Source organism: Oncorhynchus clarkii, chromosome 25 (genome assembly GCF_045791955.1).
Source record: "Oncorhynchus clarkii lewisi isolate Uvic-CL-2024 chromosome 25, UVic_Ocla_1.0, whole genome shotgun sequence".
In the NCBI taxonomy this organism is placed as follows: Eukaryota; Metazoa; Chordata; class Actinopteri; order Salmoniformes; family Salmonidae; genus Oncorhynchus; species Oncorhynchus clarkii.
The window spans coordinates 4835522-4858657 of record NC_092171.1 but is presented as its reverse complement, the minus strand read 5'-3'; the positions used below and the strand labels follow the sequence as shown (position 1 = coordinate 4858657).

General features: G+C 45.8%; 1 protein-coding gene across 1 annotated transcript in view; it reads right to left on the bottom strand.

The window, feature by feature from the left end:
• The window catches only part of LOC139383484 (MAM domain-containing glycosylphosphatidylinositol anchor protein 1-like), a 297322-nt gene that overhangs the window by 55125 nt on the left and 219061 nt on the right, over positions 1-23136 (bottom strand). The window contains exons 11-12 of the mRNA XM_071128041.1: positions 13839-14105; positions 13199-13347 (exon numbers count right to left, since the gene is read on the bottom strand). Coding sequence (XP_070984142.1) covers positions 13199-13347; positions 13839-14105 — 416 coding nt within the window. The remainder of the gene's footprint in view (positions 1-13198; positions 13348-13838; positions 14106-23136) is intronic.

Sequence of the window (23136 nt, the reverse complement as noted above, 5' to 3'; positions counted from 1 at the left end):
GAGAGGGTAACATCAAAAGTTGCTGAAGCTGTGAGTGTAACTAACCATAAGGGTATGGTGATATGGGTAGCAGCCCATCTGTTGCAGGGGACGATCAGGAAGCATGTGACCCAGAGATATGTAGAACTGGACACTCTCTCAACCCCATTGCTCTCTCCTCCATATCAAAGACATACCACCCAGAGAACTGGGACCAAGACATGGAAACAGGAATTTATAGAGGGATTGCGGAAAAACAATCTTTAGGCCCTAAAATCTATGTCACAGAGGGTTTTCACAGGGGTTGGGGTATGGGTATAGTGTGGGATGAGAGATGTGATCCAGATCTGAGTAATGGTAATTATTACCCGCCAGCCCCTACGTGTTATTTCTTACATTGGTACCCCAGGTCATCTTAGGTTTCATTACATACAGTCGAGAAGAACTACTGAACATAAGAGCAGCGTCAACTCACCATCAGTACGACCAAGAATATGACTTTCGCGAAGCGGATCCTGTGTTCTGCCTTTCACCCAGGACAACGGAATGGATCCCAGCCGGCGACCCAAAAAAACGACTTCGTAAATGGGGGGAAACGGAGCGGTCTTCTGGTCAGACTCTGGAGACAGGCACATCGTGCACCACTCACTAGCATTCTTCTCACCAATGTCCAGTCTCTTGACAACAAGGTTGATGAAATCCGAGCAAGGGTAGCATTCCAGAGGGACATCAGAGACTGTAACGTTCTTTGCTTCACGGAAACATGGCTCACTGGAGAGACGCTATCGGAGTCGGTGCAGCCAGCGGGTTTCTCCACGCATCGCGCAGACAGAAACAAACATCTTTCTGGTAAGAAGAGGGGCGGGGGCGTATGCTACATGGTTATCGTGATGTGGTGTGATCATAACAACATACAGGAACTCAAGTCCTTCTGTTCACCTGATTTTAGAATTCCTCACAATCAAATGTCGACCGCATTATCTACCAAGGGAATTCTCTTCGATTATAATCACAGCCGTATATATTCCCCCCCAAGCAGACACATCGATGGCTCTAAACGAACTTTATTTGACTCTTTGCAAACTGGAATCCATTTATCCGGAGGCTGCATTCATTGTAGCTGGGGATTTTAACAAGGCTAATCTGAAAACAAGACTCCCTAAATTTTATCAGCATATCGATTGCGCAACCAGGGCTGGAAAAACCTTGGATCATTGCTATTCTAACTTCCGCGACGCGTATAAGGCCCTGCCCCGCTCTTCTTTCGGAAAAGCTGACCACGACTCCATTTTGTTGATCCCTGCCTACAGACAGAAACTAAAACAAGAAGCTCCCGCGCTGAGGTCTGTTCAACGCTGGTCCGACCAATCTGATTCCTCACTCCAAGACTGCTTCCATCACGTGGACTGGGATATGTTTTGTATTGCGTCAGACAACAACATTGACGAATACGCTGATTCGGTGAGCGAGTTCATTAGAACGTGCGTTGAAGATGTCGTTCCCATAGCAACGATTAAAACATTCCCAAACCAGAAACTGTGGATTGATGGCAGCATTCGCGTGAAACTGAAAGCCCGAACCACTGCTTTTAATCAGGGCAAGGTGACCGGAAACATGACCGAATACAAACAGTGTAACTATTCCCTCCGCAAGGCAATCAAACAACTTAAGCGTCAGTATAGAGACAAAGTAGAATCTCAATTCAACGGCTCAGACACAAGAGGTATGTGGCAGTGTCTACAGTTAATCACGGATTACAAAAAGAAAACCAGCCCCATCACGGACCAGGATGTCTTGCTCCCAGGCAGACTAAATAACTGTTTTGCCCGCTTTGAGGACAATACAGTGCCACTGACACGGCCCGCAACTAAAACATGCGGACTCTCCTTCACTGCAGCGGACGTGAGGAAAACATTTAAACGTGTCAACCCTCGCAAGGCTGCAGGCCCAGACGGCATCCCCAGCCGCTCCCTCAGAGCATGCGCAGACCAGCTGGCTGGTGTGTTTACGGACATATTCAATCAATCCCTATCCCAGTCTGTTGTTCCCACATGCTTCAAGAGGGCCACCATTGTTCCTGTTCCCAAGAAAGCTAAGGTAACTGAGCTAAACGACTGCCGCCCCGTAGCACTCACTTCCGTCATCATGAAGTGCTTAGAGAGACTAGTCAAGGACCATATCACCTCCACCCTACCTGACACCCTAGACCCACTCCAATTTGCTTACCGCCCAAATAGGTCCACAGACGATGCAATCTCAACCACACTGCACACTGCCCTAACCCATCTGGACAAGAGGAATACCTATGTGAGAATGCTGTTCATCGACTACAGCTCGGCATTTAACACCATAATGACCTCCAAGCTCGTCATCAAGCTCGAGACCCTGGGTGTCGACCCCGCCCTGTGCAACTGGGTACTGGACTTCCTGACGGGCCGCCCCCAGGTGGTGAGGGTAGGCAACAACATTTCCACCCCGCTGATCCTCAACACTGGGGCCCCACAAGGGTGCGTTCTGAGCCCTCTCCTGTACTCCCTGTTCACCCATGACTGCGGGGCCACGCACGCCTCCAACTCAATCATCAAGTTTGCGGACGACACAACAGTGGTAGGCTTGATTACCAACAACGACGAGACGGCCTACAGGGAGGAGGTGAGGGCACTCGGAGTGTGGTGTCAGGAAAATAACCTCACACTCAATGTCAACAAAACTAAGGAGATGATTGTGGACTTCAGGAAATAGCAGAGGGAACACCCCCCTATCCACATCGATGGAACAGTAGTGGAGAGGGTAGTATGTTTTAAGTTCCCGGGCGTTCACATCACAGACAAACTGAATTGGTCCACCCACACAGACAGCATCGTGAAGAAGGCGCAGCAGCGCCTCTTCAACCTCAGGAGGCTGAAGAAATTTGGCTTGTCATCAAAAGCACTCACAAACTTCTACAGATGCACAATCGAGAGCATCCTGTCGGGCTGTATCACCGCCTGGTACGGCAACTGCTCTGCCCACAACCGTAAGGCTCTCCAGAGGGTAGTGAGGTCTGCACAACGCATCACCGGGGGCAAACTACCTGCCCTCCAGGACACCTACACCACCCGATGTCACAGGAAGGCCATAAAGATCATCAAGGACATCAACCACCCGAGCCACTGCCTGTTCACCCCGCTATCATCCAGAAGGCGAGGTCAGTACAGGTGCATCAAAGCTGGGACCGAGAGACTGAAAAACAGCTTCTATCTCAAGGCCATCAGACTGTTAAACAGCCACCACTAACATTGAGTGGCTGCTGCCAACACACTGACTCAACTCCAGCCACTTTAATAATGGGAATTGATGGGAAATTATGTAAAATATATCACTAGCCACTTTAAACAATGCTACCTAATATAATGTTTACATACCCTACATTATTCATCTCATATGTATATGTATTTACTGTACTCTATATAATCTACTGCATCTTTATGTATCACTAGCCACTTTAACTATGCCACTTTGTTTACATACTCATCTCATATGTATGTACTGCACTCAATACCATCTACTGTATCTTGCCTATGCCGCTCTGTACCATCACTCATTCATATATCGTTATGTACATATTCTTTATCCCCTTACACTTGTGTCTATAAGGTAGTAGTTTTGGAATTGTTAGCTAGATTACTTGTTGGTTATTACTGCATTGTCGGAACTAGAAGCACAAGCATTTCGCTACACTCACATTAACATCTGCTAACCATGTGTATGTGACAAATAAAATTTGATTTGATTTGTAGCACAACATAAGGAGGCAATAGATAAGCTGGTCAAGAAAACGTTAGCAGAGGACTGGGAAAAAGGTATAGAATATCTCACAAACTCAATCATAGATCTAACGGTAAAGCAGGTGATGAAAGTCACTGATCCTGTAGCCCTTAATGGAAGACTGAGGAAAAGCATAATGGGGATATTTAGAGCCCTACTTTTTGTGGACCTTAGCAGAAAAGCTCAGCTGACTGTATTCTTGGTAATAAACACTTAAAACGTCTCTTGAGCTTTTGGTCTCAATTCCTTATTGCAAAGAGGTTGCAATAGCATTGTTCTTTGAAACAGTGGCTAGCAATTAGCCGAAGGCCCATTCCCTTAGCAACCATGGCACCGTTTTACACAAGGCGCTTGCAAGAGCTGCCAAAGACAACAGTGACGGATATACATTGTCTGGCCAATGCAAGTAGCAATGCACCGACCTCCAAGTTAGAAAAAGGATTCAAACTGTATCTCCAGTTACCTTTTCAACTATGAAGGTAAGTATAGCCAAGTTGCCTATCAGACCAGACAAGGATGTTTACTCAAGCTGTAACGTGTAAACCCTTTTGTGACTAGGGGGCAGTATTTTCAGTTTTGGAAAAATAACGTTCCCATAGTAAACGGGATATTTTGTCAGGACAATATGCTAGAATATGCATATAATTGACAGTTTAGGATAGAAAACACTCTAAAGTTTCCAAAACTGTAAAATTATTGTCTCTGAGTATAACAGAACTGATGTTGCAGGTGAAAGCCTGAGAAAAATCCAATCAGGAAGGGACTCTTATTTAGAAAGCTCTGCATTCCTATGTGTCCCTATTGAGCAGTGAATGAGATATCAACCAGATTCCTTTTTCTATGGCTTCCCTAATGTGTCTAGTGTCACAGTACATAGTTTCAGGCTTTTATTTTGAAAAATGAGCCTGAACGTTAACATTGCGTCAGTGGTCAGCTGAAGTCTCTCATAGTGTTTGGTGTGTAAAGGACAAATGCGGCCATTGTTTCTCTCTATCCTACTAAGAAGCCACCAGTCCCGGTTGATATATTGTCGAATAGATATTTGAAAAACACCTTGAGGATTGATTATAAACGACGTTTGCCATGTTTCTGTTGATATTATGGAGCTAATTTGGAATATTTTTCGGCGTTTTCGTGACTGCAATTTCCGGGCGATTTCTCAGCCAAACGTGAAGAACAAACGAAGCTATTTCGCCTACAAAAATATATATTTTTGGGAAAAAGGAACATTGGCTATCTAACTGGGAGTCTCGTGAAAACATCCGAAGCTCATCAAAGGTAAACAATTTAACGTGATTGCTTTTCTGATTTCCGTGACCAAGTTACCTGCTGCTAGCTGGACAAAATGCTATGCTAGGCTATCGATAAACTTACACAAATGCTTGTCTAGCTTTGGCTGTAAAGCATATTTTGAAAATCTGAGATGACAGGGTGATTAACAAAAGGCTAAGCTGCGTCTCAATATATTTCACTTGTGATTTTCATGAATAGGAATATTTTCTGTTTGTTGCGTTATGCTAATTTGTGTCAGTCGATGATTACGCTCCCTCATGCGGGATGGGGAGTCACTAGAGGTTTTAAGACATGCCTTTTACAGTAGCTAGCTAACATTATGATTGCTAATTCTTTTTACTCCAAACAGTTTTGAACAGGGACAAGGTGACAGGAAAGGTCAGCACAAGGGATTGCTGCTACAGGTGCACGAGGAAAAATGAGAAACCACACAGTGAGTGTAGGGTGAAAAGTGAAACCGTTCTCAATGTAGTAATTGTTCAGGTGTCTCGGAAAATTTCAAGATTATGTTATAATGCTATTATTGAATCAAATGTTTGTTTTATGCAACATTATAAGGGGTTGTTAGAAAGCGCATCTGTGAGTGTCCTACTGAGGATGGGCCTGCGGGAGATAACACTAACAGGAGATTTATGCTGTCTTTTGGGTAATAAAACCTAAAGAGACCGCATTCCAGAGAATGAGTTAATGTTTCTGTTCTATATGGTACAAAGGAGAGATGACCCCATTGCCAGACCCTGGTCTGTACAATGAAAGATAACTGTTGACACAGCAGATACTGTCTGCTGTGAATTATAAGTATCTTTCATACAAATCTTAACCCTGTGACACATTCTATACATCTGTTGTTCGTCATGTAATTTGAAAGGGGTGTATCTTGGCTATAAAATACCTTTGTACTTTTGTCTCGTAGCTCTCAACGAATCATCTGAGCGTGATTTAGTTCAAGTATAACTCTGACTTGTGTGATAAGTTTGTCTCTCCTCATTTGATAGTAAAGAAATTAACCACCACAGCAGACTTGCACATTTTCTGTCTGGCGCTTGCATTCCCTTCATTGTTGTTTTATGTATGCGTTCCAATCAAAGTATGTGCCTTATTTTCTGTGTATCGTGTGGTTGTTTCTACTGTAGCTAACAGTATCTATGTATGTATGTACACTACAGTTCAAAAGTTTGGGGTCACTTAGAAATGTCCTTGTTTTTGAAAGAAAAGCACATTTTTTGTCCAGTAAAATAACATCAAATTGATCAGAAATACAGTGTAGACATTGTTAGTTTTGCAAATGACTATTGTCGCTGGAAATGGCTTATTTTTAATGGAATATCTACATAGGTGTACAGAGGCCCATTATCAGCAACCACACTCCTGTGTTCCAATGGCACGTTGTGTTAGCTAATCCAAGTGTATCATTTTAAAAGGCTAATTGATCATTAGAAAACCCTTTAGCAATTGTGTTAAAACAACTGAAAACTGTTGTTCTGATTAAAGAAAATAAAACTGGTCTTCTTTATGCTAGTTGAGTATCTGGAGCGTCAGCATTTGTGGGTTCGATTACAGGCTCAAAATGGCCAGAAACAAATACCTTTCTTCTGAAACTCGTCATTCTATTCTTGTTCTGAGAAATGAAGGCTATTCCATGCGAGAAATTACCATGAAACTGAAGATCTCGTACGGCGCTGTGTACTACTCCCTTCATAGAACAGCGCAAACTTGCTCTAACCAGAATAGAAAGAGGAGTGGGAGGCCCCGGTGCACAACTGAGCAAGAGGACAAGAACATTAGTGTGTCTACTTTGAGAAACTGATGCCTCACAAGTCCTCAACTGGCAGATTCATTAAATAGTACCCGCAAAACACCAGTCTCAACATCAACAGTGAAGAGGCGACTCCGGGATGCTGATCTTCTAGTGTAATATATATATATATATTTATTTATAAAAAAAATTACGAGCACCTTATAAACTGTATGCACCAAAAACCCTGTTGTTTTGACAAATGGCAATTCATCACTCATACTGATTAGGGGGTAAATCAGGTTGTATGCGCTGTCTGCAGCAAAGTCTCAACGTCAACAGTGAAGAGGCTACTCCGGGATGCTGGCCTTCTAGGTAGAGTGGCAAAGAAAAAGCCATATCTCAGACTGGCCAATAAAAAGAAAAGATTAAGATGGGCAAAAGAACACAGACACTGGATAGTGGAACTCTGCCTAGAAGGCCAGCATCCCGGAGTCGCCGATTCACTGTTGATGTTGAGACTGGTGTTTTGAGGGTGCTATTTAATGAAGCTGCCAGTTGAGGACTTGTAAGGCATCTGTTTCTCAAACTCAATTCAAATGTTATTAGTCACATGTGCCGAATACAGGTGTGAAATGCATACTTATGAGCCCCTAACCAACCATGCAGTTTCAAAAATTACAGGTAAGAATAAGAGATAAAAGTAACAAGTAATTGAAGAGCAGCAGTGAAATTTCAACAGCGAGGGGTACCGATACAGAGTCAATGTGCGGGGGCACCGGTTATTTAAGGTTGTATGTACATGTAGTTACATAATGTGACAATGCATAGATGACAACAGAGAGTAGCAGAGGTGTAAAGAGGGGGTGGGGCACTGCAAATAGTCTGGGTAGCCATTTGACTAGATGTTCAGGAGTCTTATGGCTTGGGGGTAGAAGCTGTTTAGAAGACTCTTGGACCTAGACTTGGCGCTCCGGTACCGTTTGCCGTGTGGTGGTAGAGAGAACAGTCTATGACAATTTTTAGGGCCTTCCTCTGACACCACCTAGAATAGGTTCGCACTACCCTCTGTAGTGCCTTGCGGTCGGAGGCCGAGCAATTGCAATACCAGGCAGTGATTCAACCAGTGCTCTCGATGGTGCAGCTGTAGAACTTTTTGAGGATCTGAAGACCCATGCCAAATCTTTTCAGTCTCCTGAGGGGGAATAGATTTTGTCGTGCCCTCTTCATGACTGTCTTGGTATGTTCGGACCATGTTAGTTTGTTGCTGATGTGGACGCCAAAGAACTTGAAGCTCTCAACCTGCCCCGTCGATGAGAATGGGGGTGTGCTCGGGTCTCTTTTTCCTGTTGTCCACAATCATCTCCTTTGTCTTGATCACGTTGAGGGAGAGGTTGTTGTCCTGGCACCACACAGCCAGGTCTCTGATCTCCTCCCTATAGGCTGTCTCGTCATTGTCGGTGATCAGGCCTACCACTGTTGTGTTATTGGCATATTTAATGATGGTGTTGGAGTCGAGCCTGGCCTTTTAGTCATAAGTGAACAGGGAGTACAGGAGGGGACTAAGCACGCACCCCTGATGGCACGCATGCAACCCTGTGTTGCGGATCAGCGTGGCGGATGTGTTGTTACCTACCCTTCCCACCTAGGGGTGGCCCGTCAGGAAGTCTAGGATCCAGTTGCAGAGGGAGGTGTTTAGTCCCATAGTCCTTAGCTTATTGATGAGTTTTGAGGGCACTTTGGTGTCGAATGCTGAGCTGTAGTCAATGAATAGCATTCTGACATAGGTGTTCCTTTTGTCCAGGTGGGAAAGGGCAGTGTGGAGTGCAATGGACATTGCATCATCTGTGAATCTGTTGGGGCGGCATGCAAATTGGAGTGGGTCTAGGGATTCTGGGAGATAATGGTGTTGATGTGAGCCATGGCCAAACTTTCAAGGCACTTTAAGGCATTTGCCAGCTAAGTTTGGTGCCATGTTTGTTGACATTATTCAATGCAATCTGGGTGTCATGTAAACGTCTGTCTGACCAAAGATGTTATAATGAGGTGAAGGTATGGTTCATTCATCTTTCAAGTAAACTTCCGGAAGTGAATGAAGGGAAGTGAATGATCGTAGATGACACACCCCCTTCAACATGCAGACTGCTAACAGACCAAAGTCATCTTGTTTCCTCTTCTTGTCTTTGGTTGACGCAAAAAAACAAATATGGTGGCGCGCACAATCTACCCATCATCGGATTAATTTAGATTTTTAGAAAGTATTTTACACAATTATTTTGAGCAATGTGAGCTCACCGGTGATGTGATGAATTGTAAATAGTTATTGCTATTAGCAAATTCATATTGTGGTTTCTGTCTGCCGAGAGTTATCTAAATATGACTGCTTGTGTTACTTCAATCTTTCCTCAGTTAGCACAAGGACAAATGTAGCCTACATTTTCCGGTTTGGATGATTGTGTTATGCTGTAGCTACTTCTGTGAATGTCTGAACATTGCATCCAAAAATGAACTGGTCACATTCAGGATATAACTTTGTAGGACTGTGTTTGCGCAAAATGTTTCTGTGAAAAACAGTTTGGCTAGCTGAAATGCTGACTGTTGCGTCAATCGAAACTGGACGTTCTAATCACATTGGTTTGAGCGTACGCTGCAGGGACCATTGTAAAATGATCACACCCATTTGTTGGTATGTGTGAAATGGTCTGAGAAAATGTCTTTAATTAGAACCATGAGGAAACTTTTAGGAAATGTTACGCTCAAGTACTGAAATTCCCAGCTAAGAAATATTCCCATCTCAGAACGTTACGTGTAGGCTGGGTATCCGCAGCCATTTCCAGAAGATTGTGGGAAGGTTGTGTGCAAAATAACCATAGGACAATCATGCTGTCACCATGCTCTAAGAAACATATGGTTCTTAGAACATTATGTGCTAGTTGGGCATCAACAACAATGCATACTGTACATGTCCAAGCAGCAGAAAGAGTGTGCAAACTCATTCACGAAACTTATCCTGCCAACTAGCATGCAAGATGCTAATTCCTGTGTCTCCCAGCAGATGCTTACTTAAGGAATGAGTTTTAAAGAGCATGGCGTTTAGCTTTCAGCTGCACAAAACCAAGCTGACTAATCCAGCCCCCTAACTCCCTCTCTCCCTTTCTGGCTTCAATTGTGTGTGTGCGCTTTTTTCTTTGAATACTGCAGCTCTTGTATAATTCAACAACATGCTTCCTCTCTTCCCCTCTCCCTCTCTTTCCCTTTATTTCCCTCTCTTCCCCATCTCCCTATTTACCTCTCTCTCTCTTTATCTTTCTCTCTCTCTTTTTCTTTCTCTCTTTGTCTTTCCTTCTCTTAATGTGGGCCAAGGTTTCTATGAATAGCTGATTACATTGTTTAATGGGGAAATTAGGAGGCCATCGGGAAGAGTGAGAAGGAGAGTGAGAGAGAGAGTTGCTAAGGGGGAACATTGCTATGTCCTGTCAACTGTCACATGTCCTGTCAACTGCCACACCTGAAATTTACAAATTTACAACAAAGAAAGTAAGTGGTCAAACCAACGTTTCATGTTCAGAGTGTTTGTACCCAGGGTGTACTTTAGACCACTAGCCTACGTTGGATCATTGATGGAAGACAACTTCAGGCCATTCCCAGTGAACAAACAATCACCACACAATGTTGCCTCAATGCCTTACACCGATGCTTAGAAAGACCACCTCAGGGCCGTTGCAATCCGTTTCGTCACCAAAGCCCCATATACTACCCACCATTGCGACCTGTACGCTCTCCTTGGCTGGCCATCGCTTCATACCCGTCGCCAAACCCACTGGCTCCATGTCATCTACAAGACCCTGCTAGGTAAAGTCCCCCCTTATCTCAGCTCGCTGGTCACCATATCATCACCTACCTGTAGCACGCGCTCCAGCAGGTATATCTCTCTGGTCACCCCCAAAACCAATTCTTTCTTTGGCCGCCTCTCCTTCCAGTTCTCTGCTGCCAATGACTGGAACGAACTACAAAAATCTCTGAAACTGGAAACACTTATCTCCCTCACTAGCTTTAAGCACCAACTGTCAGAGCAGCTCACAGATTACTGCACCTGTACATAGCCCACCTATAATTTAGCCCAAACAACTACCTCTTTCCCTACTGTATTTATTTTATTTATTTTGCTCCTTTGCACCCCATTATTTTTATTTCTACTTTGCACATTCTTCCACTGCAAATCTAACATTCCAGTGTTTTACTTGCTATATTGTATTTACTTTGCTACCTTGGCCTTTTTTTGCCTTTACCTCCCTTATCTCACCTCATTTGCTCACATCGTATATAGACTTGTTTATACTGTATTATTGACTGTATGTTAGTTTTACTCCATGTGTAACAGTGTGGTTGTATGTGTCGAACTGCTTTGCTTTATCTTGGCCAGGTCGCAATTGTAAATGAGAACTTGTTCTCAACCTGCCTACCTGGTTAAATAAAGGTGAAAAATAAAAAATAGATAAAGTAAAAGGGCCGAGACATTAAAGCCGTATTTATGATTCACTTTCACAATGCAAAAACGCATCAAGTTAATTAATTTATTTTTTCCAGATAAGTTGACTGAGAACACATTCTCAATTACAGCAACGACCTGGGGAATAGTTAAATGGGTGAGGAATGAGCCAATTGGAAGATGCAGATGTTTACAGTAGGTGGCCAGGTTGGGAAGTTAACTAGGACACCAGGGTTAACACCCCTACTCTTACGATAAGTGCCATCGGATCTTTAGTGACCACAGATAGGACCCATTTAACATCCCAATCCCGCACCCTACACAGGGCAATGTTTTTTACAGAAGAGGAAAGAGTGCCTCCTACTGGCCCTCAAAACCCACTTACAGCTGTATCTGGTCTCCCATCCAGGATCAACCCTGCTTAACTTCAAAGGCAAGTCATTAGTGGAATGCAGGGTTGGATGCTGCTGGGTAATAATTCATTGTGGGGCTGAACACATCTGCATGTTTTTGCTACACAACTATGCAGGATTGCCATTTTGCATAGCTACATAGGTATAGATTTTGCAACACATGCAATGTCATGACGTATCACCTTCAAGACAGGAAAGACATTAACGTATATTACATTTAAGATTACATTTACATATAGGCCTAAACACTCTCAGATGTGTTTCCCATATTCCAACAACCAAAAGTTAGGGAGGGGGGTTCATTTTTCATCACAGGCTTTAAAACCTGTTGTAACTACCCATCCCGTGTCCGGGATCGCTGTCATCATCTGACACTAATTAGCATAACGCAACGGACATATTACTAGAAAATATTCCTAATCACAAGTGAAATATATTGAAACACAGCTTAGCCGTTTGGTAATCACCCTGTCATCTCAGATTTTGAAAATATGCTTTACAGCCAAAGCAAGACAAGCATTTGTGTAAGTTTATCGATAGCCTAGCATAGCATGGTCAGGAAAATCAGAAAAGCAATCATATTAATTAAATCGTTTACCTTTGATGAGCTTTGGATGTTTTCACTCAAGAGACTCCCAGTTAGATAGCAAATGTTCCTTTTTTCCAAAAATATTATTTTTGTAGGCGAAATAGCTCCATTTGTTCTTCACCTTTGGCTGAGAAATCGACCGGAAATTGCAGTCACGAAAACACTGAAAAATATCCCAAATTAGCTCCATAATATCGACAGAAACATGGCAAACGTTGTTTATAATCAATCCTCAAGGTGTTTTTCAAATATCTATTCGATAATATATCAACAAGGACAGTTGGCTTTTCAGTAGGACCGAGAGGAAAAATGGCTACCTCTGTATTTTACGCAAGAATCACTCTGAGAGCCATCAGGTGACCACTTACACAATATAGTCGCTTACGCTCATTCTTCGACATAAATGCGTGAAACTATGTCAAAATGCTGTAGACACATTGGGGAATACGTAGAAAAAGGAATCTGGTTGATAGCCCATTCACTGCTCAATAGAGACGCATCGGAACGCAGAGCTTTCAAAACATGAGTCACTTCCCGGATTGGATTTTTCTCAGGCTTTCGCCTGCAATATCAGTTATGTTATACTCACAGACAATGTTTTTACAGTTTTGGAAACTTTAGAGTGTTTTCTATCCTAAGCTGTCAATTATATGCATATTCTAGCATCTTGTCCTGACAAAATAGCCCGTTTACTATGGGAACGTTATTTTTCCAAAAATGAAAATACTGCCCCCTAGTTACAAGAAGTTTTAAGAAAAAGGGAGAAAGGAGAATAAAGGAAGGAGATGGGGAATATAAAGGGAGGGTAGAGAGGAAGAGAAAAGGAAAGGAGAATATTCAAAACCCTGTGCACATCCCTAGTGAGTGAGTGAGTGTCTGTATGAGTGACTCACATTGCGAATGTTGACCCAGTAGCCAATGATCCGGTCTGTAGCCACGGGCTCTCTCTGGGTCCACTGGAGGTTGTAGGAGAAGTTGTTGCCCTTCAGATTGCGGATGGGGTTGGGCGTGTCAAAGTAGAACTCAGCGTTGTATGGACGGGCTACAGTGTTGGGGGAGGGAGAGGTGAGGGAAAGGTGAGGGAGGGAGAGAGGGAGAAGAACAGGGGGAAGGAGAAAGGGGGAGAGTTAGTTGGTTGGTTGGTTTAATACTTTTATCTATTGCGTATCAGTGGGTCAGATTAAGTCCATTAGTAAAAGTTTTCAAACTTTTCATATACTTAATATTCAGTCCTATATTTCACACAAAGCGAAACTCTCTTTTGTAGGTGTAGCCATAACGATATTTCTGCTCCCCACCTATCCAGCCTTTTTTCTAACCTGTCAACACCAAAGAAGTCAAGTCAAGGTGCAAATGTATGAAATGAAACCAGGAAACAAGGTCAAATCAATTTCCAGTAACCTGGGACAATTCCATTTCAATTTAGCCCATTAAGGATGTATATGGAAATTCCAATTTACATCCCAAATTGATTGAATTTAAATGGAATTGACCACAACCCCACCAGAAACTTCAGCAGCTTCTGGTACTCACATGAGATGTTGAAGGTGCAGGTAGAAGAGCCCACACCGTTGTTGACACGGCACTTGTACGTGCCGTTGTTGCTGGGGTCCAATTTGAATTTCAGCTGCGGGTTCTCCTGGGGGTTTGGGGTCAGGGAGGTCAGGGGCTTGCCGTTTCGCGTCCAGCGGATGCTGGCCATGTGTGGCGGGTTGGACTTCTGAATGATGCAGCGCAGGGTTACAAACTGGTAGTTGGGCGAGCGAACATCCTGGAAAACCGGGTCCAGGACTGGAGCATCTGAGTGTAGGGAGGAAAAATGGTGTTAATGATTTGGTTATATATGCGTTATAAACGGGTTATGATTTCCTTATGTAGATTCTCTTCAAATAAAGTGTCCCCACATAGTCTAGTAGTAGAAGCAGCTCCCCTCCTAGGTTTAAAGGAGAGAAATATCAATATTGGAAGATAGAGAGGGAGGGAGAGATGTATTAATGATAATAAATACATTATGTGGGCTAAAACCCCAGCCTCACAGCAGTGCGCTGTAACAGAAAACTGTAAATTATACAAAGAAATTTTTGGCATGATCAACAGTAAAATACTCTGAAACATTATACTGCAGCATACTGGTTTAAATGATGGTGCATTGTGGGAAAATGCTGTGGGCTGGGAAAAGAATTGCAGTATTTTCATTGGTACTGTAATTCCACCCCACAGAATATAGTTCCTTACAGTCATTTTGAAGCGCCAAAAACCTTTTGACCACTAGTGGGTGCATGCTATTGTTGTTTCTGGCTTATTTACATATTTTGAGGCATGCCTTGAAATATACTGTATTTGTTGCACCCGTGAGTGAGAATGCTGTACAAATTTAACACATAGAAGTAGCCCATTTCACTGTTGCGGACAATTTATGTTTGAGGCAATAATGAGCCGGACAAACAAGGTGTTTCCGCAGAACAAGAATGCAGACATTTGCACAGTCTTGCATATACTTTTCCCCCTGCGGCACATTTTCTGGCTGGTGCTAATATTGCATTCATTGTTGTTTTACTTACAAATAATAACTTTGGACATGTGTGCGTTCCTATCTTATTTTCTGTATATGTATTGAAGGTTTACTGTAGCATACAGTATGCATGTATATGATTATAATGTATTTACAGTTTTATTCACATGTTTTCAAGTACTGGGGACAAATATGACACCTGTGATGTGTGTAAAACACTTTTTGAAAGATCTACTGATTATAATGAGCTAATGCTAAGTTATTTGCCAGCTATGTGTTGCAACATGTTTGTTGACATTATACACTGTATTCTGGGTGTCACGTAAACATCTGTCAGACCAAAGATGTTAAAATTAGATGAAGGAATGCTTCACTTATCTTTCGAGTAAAGTTCTGGAAGTAAATGAAGGGAAGTGAATAATCGTAGACGACACACCCCCTTCAACATGCAGACTGTTAACAGACCAAACTCTTCTAGTCTCCTCCTCTTATCTTTGGTTGAAGCGAAAAAACAAACATGGTGGCTATTACTTTCGATTTTTAGAAAGTGTTGTGCACAATTATGTTGAGCAATGGTGAGCTCCCCCGTGACGTGATTAATTGTAATTGCAATTAGCTAATTCATATTGTGGTTTCTGTCAGCCGAGAGTTAGCTAAATATGATCTCTTGTGTTATGTCAATCTCTTCTCAGTTAAAGCTAGGACTAATGTAGCCTACATTTTTCAGTTTGGATTATTGTGATATGCTGTAGCTACTTATGTGAATATCTGAACATTGCATACAAAAACTTTCTAAGGACTGTGTTTGATACAAAATGTTTCTGTGAAAGAACAATATGGCCAGCTTAAACACCGACTGTTGCGTCAATCGAAACTAGACATTCTAAATAAGCGTTCTAATCCCACCGGTTTGAGCGTATGCTGCAGGGACCATGGAGAATGATCACACCTGTTTGTTGGTATGTGTCAAGGGGTTCAATGACATTTTTGGCAAAAAAGCAAGCTCGGCTCCATCCTTCATTGAGGCAGATGGCTTGTTCATAACAAAACCCTTTGATATTGCCAACCACTTGAATAACATTTTGGTTGAGAAGATTAACAAATGTAGGCATGACATGCAAACAAAAAAATGTTGAGTCTTCACATTCATGCATAATGGACCAAATAATGAAAAACCAGCACTGTAATTTTGAGTTCCACCAAGTGGTTGTGGAAGGGGCGAAACAATCTATCTATAAATAAGGACCTGATACCGACAACCTGGCTACCCCAACCCCGGCCAACAGCTGTGCAACCCCTTCAGCAACTGGCCCAAGCCCCCAACGCTTCTCCTTCACCCAAATCCAGACGGCTGATGTTCAACTGAAATAGCTGCAAAATATGGATCCCTGCAAATCTGCTGGGTTAGACAATCTGGACACTCTCTTCCTAAAATTATCCGCCACCAATCATCTGAGATTCCCAAACATTGGAAAGTGGCCGAGGTCTTCCCCCTCTTCAAAGAGGGAGACACTATAGATCCAAACTGTTAGAGACCTATATCCATCCTACCCTGTCTTTCTAAAGTCTTCGAAAGCCAAGTGAACAAACAGATCACCGACCATTTCGAATCCCACAGTACCTTCTCTGCTGGTCACGGGTGCATCTCAGCCACGCTCAAGGTCCTAAACGATATCATATCCACCATCGATACTGTACTGTGCAGCCGTCTTCATCGACCTGGCCAAGGCGTTTGACTCTGTCAATCACCACATTCTTATTGGCAGACTGCCTCGCCTGGTTCACTAACTACTTCTCAGATAGAGTTCAATGTGTCAAATTGGAGGTCATGTTGTCCGGACCTCTGTCAGTCTCTATGGGGGTGCCACAGGGTTCACTTCTCGGGCCGACTCTTTTCTCTGTATATATCAATGATGCCGCCCTTGCTGGGGGTGAATCTTTGATCCACCTCTACGCAGACGACACCATTTTATATACATCTGGCCCTTCTTTGGACACTGTGTTAACAAACCTACAAATGAGCTTCAATGCCGTGCAGCACTCCTTCCGTGGCCTCCAACTGCCCTTTAATGCTAGAAAAACTATATGCATGCTCTTCAACCGATCACTGACCACACCCGCCCGCCTGACTAGCATCACTACTCTGGACGGTTCTGACTTAGAACATGTGGACAACTATAAATACATAGGTGTCTGGCTAGACTGTAAACTCTCCTTCCAGACTCATATTAAGTATCTCCAATCCAAAATTAAATCTAGAATCAGCTTCCTATTTCGCAAAAAAGCCTCCTTCACTCATGCTGCCAAACATACCCTTAAAACTGACTATCGTACCGATCCTTGACTTCGCCAATGTCATTTACAAAATAGCCTCCAACACTCCACTCAGCAAATTGGATGCAGTCGTTCACAGTGCCATCCATTTTGTCACCGAAGCCCCATATACTACCCAGCATTGCGACTTGTATACTCTCGTTGGCTGGTCCATGCTACATATTCGTCGCCAAACCCACTGGCTCCAGGTCATCTATAAGTCTTTGCTATGTAAAGCTTCGCCTTATCTCAGCTCACTGGTCACCATAGCAACACCTACCCGTAACACGCACTCCAGCAGGTATATTTCACTGGTCATCGCCAAAGCCAACACCTCTTTTGGCCGCCTTTCCTTCTCGTTCTCTGCTGCCAATGACTGGAACGAATTGCAAAAATCACTGAAGTTGGAGACATATCTCCCTCACTAACTTTAAGCATCAGCTGTCAGAGCAGCTTACTGATCGCTGCAGCTGTACATAGCCAATCTGTAAATAGCCCATCCATCCAACTACCTACCTGACAACACTGCATCTTTTTTTATTATTTTCACCACTTGTCATTTTCTGCAAATATATGCACTAAATGACACTATTTTTATTTGGAATATGGGAGAAATGTTGTCTGTAGTTTATAGAGCAAAACAAAAATGTTAATTTTACCCAAACAGATACCTATAAAACCAGAGAAACTGATCATTTTGCAGGTGTCTTTATTTTTTTTCCAGAGCATGTATTGTATTTTATTTAACTAGGCAAGTCAGTTAAGAACAAATTCTTATTTACAATGACGGCCTACACCGGCCAAACCCAGACGACACTGAGCCAATTGTGAGCCGCCCTATGGGACTTCCAATCACGGGGGGTTGTGATACAGCCTGGATTCGAACCAGGGTGGACAGACATAGAGGCAGACAGACACTCTCTCACAAACACAAATCCACACACAAACACATCCAGACATATCACTTAGTCCCCAGACATTTACAGTATGGTAGACAGGGTAGATTGGGTAGATTGATCTGCATTGAGTGCAAGGGAGAAAAGGTGGTATGTGTATGTGTGTGTGTGTGTAGTGAAAAGAGAAAGTGATGGAGGAAGACGTATGACGGAGAGAGTGTAGTGTTAGAGTGAATGAGAGAGAGACTGGAGATGATTGAGTCAGCTAGACGGAGCGAGGGAGGGAGGAAAAGCAAAAGGGACACAGAAGGGAGAGAGGTGATAAGGCAATAGACAAGAGTGAGAGAGCGATAGATGGAGACAGAGTGAGATGCTGCCTAATTGATGATGAGAATAGCAATGAGGAACAACATCCATGTCATGGTAAGAGGAGCTAGAAAGAGAGGGAGGGCTAGGGAGTATAAAAGAAGGAAGAGGAGAAAAGGAGAGAAGGATGGAGGTGTTACGATCTACTAGGTGTGGTGGGTGGAATCAGGCGCAGAGAGCAGGGTTCAGTCGTTTTCCTCAGATTTATTCCCCAGCGCAACAAAAACAGTCACGCCAACACACAGGGCGTAAATACGTTGCTAGTCCAAAACAACAACAGGACTAAACAGTCCGGAGAATAAATACAATAATAAATCACACCAACAAAACACAGAGTAACAAAAACAAGCCCGCACAAATACCCAGCGGGCCTAGTGCCCTTAAATACCCTACAAACAAATCCTAATACAAAACAGGTGTACCCAATTAACCAATAACCCAAAACAAACGGAAAGGGAATCGATGGCAGCTAATAGGCCGGCGACGACGACCGCCGAGCACCGCCCGAACAGGAAGAGGCACCAACCTCGTCGAGGTTCGTGACAGTACCCCCCCCCTGACGCGCGGCTCCCGCAGCGCGCCGACCCCGGCCTCGAGGACGACCCGGAGGACGAGGCGCAGGGCGATCCGGGTGGAGGCGATGGAAATCCCTCAAGAGGGAAGGATCTAAAATGTCCCTCCCCGGTACCCAGCACCTCTCCTCCGGACCGTACCCCTCCCAGTCCACGAGGTACTGCAGGCCCCTCACCCGGCGTCTCGAGTCCAGAATAGCTCGTACTGTGTACGCCGGGGACCCCTCGATGTCCAGAGGGGGTGGAGGGACCTCCGGCACCTCACTGTCTTGTAGGGGACCAGCTACCACCGGCCTGAGGAGAGACACATGAAACGAGGGGTTAATACGATAATAAGAGGGAAGTTGCAATCTATAACACACCTCGTTTATCCTCCTCAGGACTTTAAATGGCCCCACACACTGCGGCCCCAGCTTCCGGCAGGGCAGGCGGAGGGACAGGTTTCGGGTCGAGAGCCAGACCCTGTCCCCTGGTGCGAACACCGGGGCCTCACTGCGGTGGCGGTCAGCGTCTCTCTTCTGCCGTTCACTGGCCTGCCTGAGAGAATCCTGGACTGCCCGCCAGGTCTCTCTAGAGCGCTGTACCCACTCCTCCACCGCAGGAGCCTCGGTCTGACTCTGATGCCACGGAGCCAGGACCGGCTGGTAACCCAGTACACATTCGAATGGCGACATATTCGTGGACGAATGCCGAAGAGAATTCTGGGCTAACTCTGCCCATGGGACGTACCTTGCCCATTCTCCTGGCCGGTCCTGGCAATACGACCTCAGAAACCTGCCCACTTCCTGGTTTACTCTCTCCACCTGCCCATTACTTTCGGGGTGATAACCAGAGGTAAGGCTGACCGAGATCCCCAGACGCTCCATAAACGCCTTCCAAACCCGAGATGTGAACTGGGGACCCCGATCGGAGACGATATCCTCTGGGACCCCATAGTGCCGGAAGACGTGGGTAAAAAGAGCCTCTGCAGTCTGTAGGGCCGTAGGGAGACCAGGCAATGGAAGGAGACGGCAGGACTTAGAGAACCGATCCACAACGACCAGAACGGTAGTGTTCCCCTGAGAAGGGGGGAGATCAGTAAGGAAATCTACCGAGAGATGGGACCATGGCCGTTGTGGAATCGGGAGGGGCTGTAACTTCCCTCTAGGAAGGTGCCTAGGAGCCTTACTCTGGGCGCATACCGAACAGGAAGAGACATAGAGCCTCACATCCCTAGCTAAGGTGGGCCACCAGTATTTCCCTCTAAGACCCCGCACTGTCCTATCGATCCCCGGATGACCCGCAGACGGTAGTGTGTGAGCCCACCGAATCAACTTATCACGAACACCAAGCGGTACGTAACTTCTGCCAGTCGGACACTGTGCAGGCGCAGGTTCAACCCTCAACGCCCGCTCGATGTCCGCGTCCACCTCCCATACCACTGGGGCCACCAGCCGAGAAGCAGGAAGGATGGGAGTGGGTTCGATAGACCGGTCCTCAGTGTCATAGAGACGGGACAGCGCGTCGGCCTTAGTGTTGAGGGAACCTGGTCTGTAAGAGATCGTAAATCTAAAACGTGTAAAGAACATGGCCCACCTAGCCTGGCGCGGATTCAGTCTCCTCGCTGCACGAATATACTCCAGATTACGGTGATCAGTCCAGATGAGAAAAGGGTGTTTAGCCCCCTCTAGCCAGTGTCTCCACACCTTCAGGGCCTTTACCATAGCTAGTAACTCCCGGTCCCCCACATCATAGTTCCGCTCTGCCGGACCCAGCTTCTTAGAAAAGAAAGCGCAGGGACGGAGCTTCGGTGGCGTACCCGAGCGCTGAGACAGCACGGCTCCAACCCCAGCCTCGGACGCATCCACCTCCACTATGAATGCTAACGAAGGGTCCGGATGCGCCAACACGGGAGCCCCAGTGAACAGTGCCTTCAACTGGTTGAAGGCTCCATCAGCCTCTGCTGACCACCGCAAACGCACCGGCCCTCCCTTCAGCAGTGAGGTAATGGGCGCCGCTACTTGGCCAAAACCCCGGATAAACCTCCGGTAGTAATTGGCAAACCCTAAAAACCGCTGCACCTCCTTTACCGTGGTCGGAGTCGGCCAATTACGCACGGCATTAACGCGGTCACACTCCATCATCATCCCCGAGCTGGAAATGCGATAACCCAGGAAGGAAACGGCTGGTTTGGAAAACACACATTTCTCAGCCTTGACGTATAGGTCATGCTCCAGCAGTCGCCCAAGAACCTTGCGCACCAGGGAAACATGCGCGGCGCGTGTGGCAGAATAAATCAAGATGTCATCAATATAGACTACCACACCCTGCCCGTGCAAGTCCCTGAGAATCTCATCTACAAAGGATTGAAAGACGGCTGGAGCATTTTTCAACCCATACGGCATGACGAGGTACTCATAGTGGCCTGATGTGGTACTAAACGCTGTTTTCCACTCGTCTCCTCCCCGAATACGCACCAGATTATACGCGCTCCTGAGGTCCAGTTTTGTGAAGAAACGCGCTCCGTGGAATGATTCCACCGCCGTAGCGATGAGAGGTAGCGGATAACTAAAACCCACTGTGATCGAATTGAGACCTCGATAATCAATGCACGGACGCAGACCTCCCTCCTTTTTCCTCACAAAAAAGAAACTCGAGGAGACGGGTGACATGGAGGGCCGAATGTACCCCTGTCTCAGAGCTTCCGTGACATATGTTTCCATAGCCAGCGTCTCCTCCTGTGACAGTGGGTACACATGACTCCGGGGAAGTGCAGCGTTCTCCAGGAGGTTTATCACGCAATCCCACCGTCGATGGGGTGGTAATTTGGTCGCTTTCCTCTTACTAAAAGCGATAGCCAAATCGGCATATTCGGGGGGAATGCGCACGGTGGAAACCTGGTCTGGACTCTCCACCGTCGTGGCACCGATGGAAACTCCTAAACACCTCTCTGAACACTCGTCTGACCACCCCTTAAGAGCCCCCTGTTTCCAGGAAATAAGGGGATTGTGAATAGCCAGCCAGGGAACCCCCAACACCACCGGAAACCCAGGTGAATCAATAAGGTAGAAACTGATCCTCTCCCTATGATTCCCCTGCGTTACCATGTCCAGCGGAATCGTGGCCTCCCTGACCAGCCCTGACCCTAGCGGTCGGCTATCTAAGGAGTGCACGGGGACAGGTGGGTCTATCTGCACTAACGGAATACCCAATTTACGGGCGAGTCCACGATCCATAAAGCTCACAGCTGCGCCTGAATCGACTAGCGCCTTATGCTGAAGAGAGGGGAAAAATGCAGGGAAAAAAATTAACAAAAACATGTGACCAACAGGGAGCTCTGGGTGAGTTTGGTGCTTACTCACCTGGGGTGGCCAAGGAGCGCTCTGCCGACCATCTCGACTCCCAGAGGGACTCCTCCAACACCGGTCCGAAGTGTGTCCTCTCCGTCCACAATAGGAGCAGGAGGAGCCCCCTCTGATCCCCCTAGATGCAGCTCCTCCCAACTCCATCGGAGTGGGAGTGGGAGAGCTGGACGGTGGAATTAACAGGACCCCTTCTGAACGCCCGCGGGCAGCTAGCAGGTTGTCCAATCGAATAGACATGTCTATTAGTTCATCCAGGGAGAGAGTTGTGTCCCTGCAAGCCAGCTCCCGGCGGACGTCCTCCCGGAGACTACACCGGTAATGGTCCATCAGGGCCCTGTCATTCCACCCAGCACCAGCAGCTAGGGTCCTAAACTCCAACGCGAAGTCCTGCGCGCTCCTCGTCTCCTGTCTGAGGTGGAACAGTCGCTCACCCGCCGCTTTACCCTCTGGTGGATGATCGAACACTGCTCGGAAACGGCGAGTGAATTCCAGGTAGTTGTCCCGAGCTGAGTCTGGACTGTTCCAGACTGCGTTAGCCCAGTCCAGGGCCCTGCCCGTTAAACAGGAGACGAGGAGGCTCACACTCTCCTCACCCGAGGGAGCCGGACGCACGGTAGCCAGGTAGAGCTCCAACTGGAGCAAAAATCCCTGGCACCCAGCAGCCGCTCCATCGTACTCCCTCGGGGGGGAGAGACGTAGTGCGCCGGACCCAGAGGACGATGTAGGTGGAGTAGGTGGTGTCGGGAGTGGGGGAGCTGGGGTAGATGTCGGGAGACCACTCCGCTCCCATCGTTCCATCCTCTCCATCATCTGGTCCATCGCGGTACC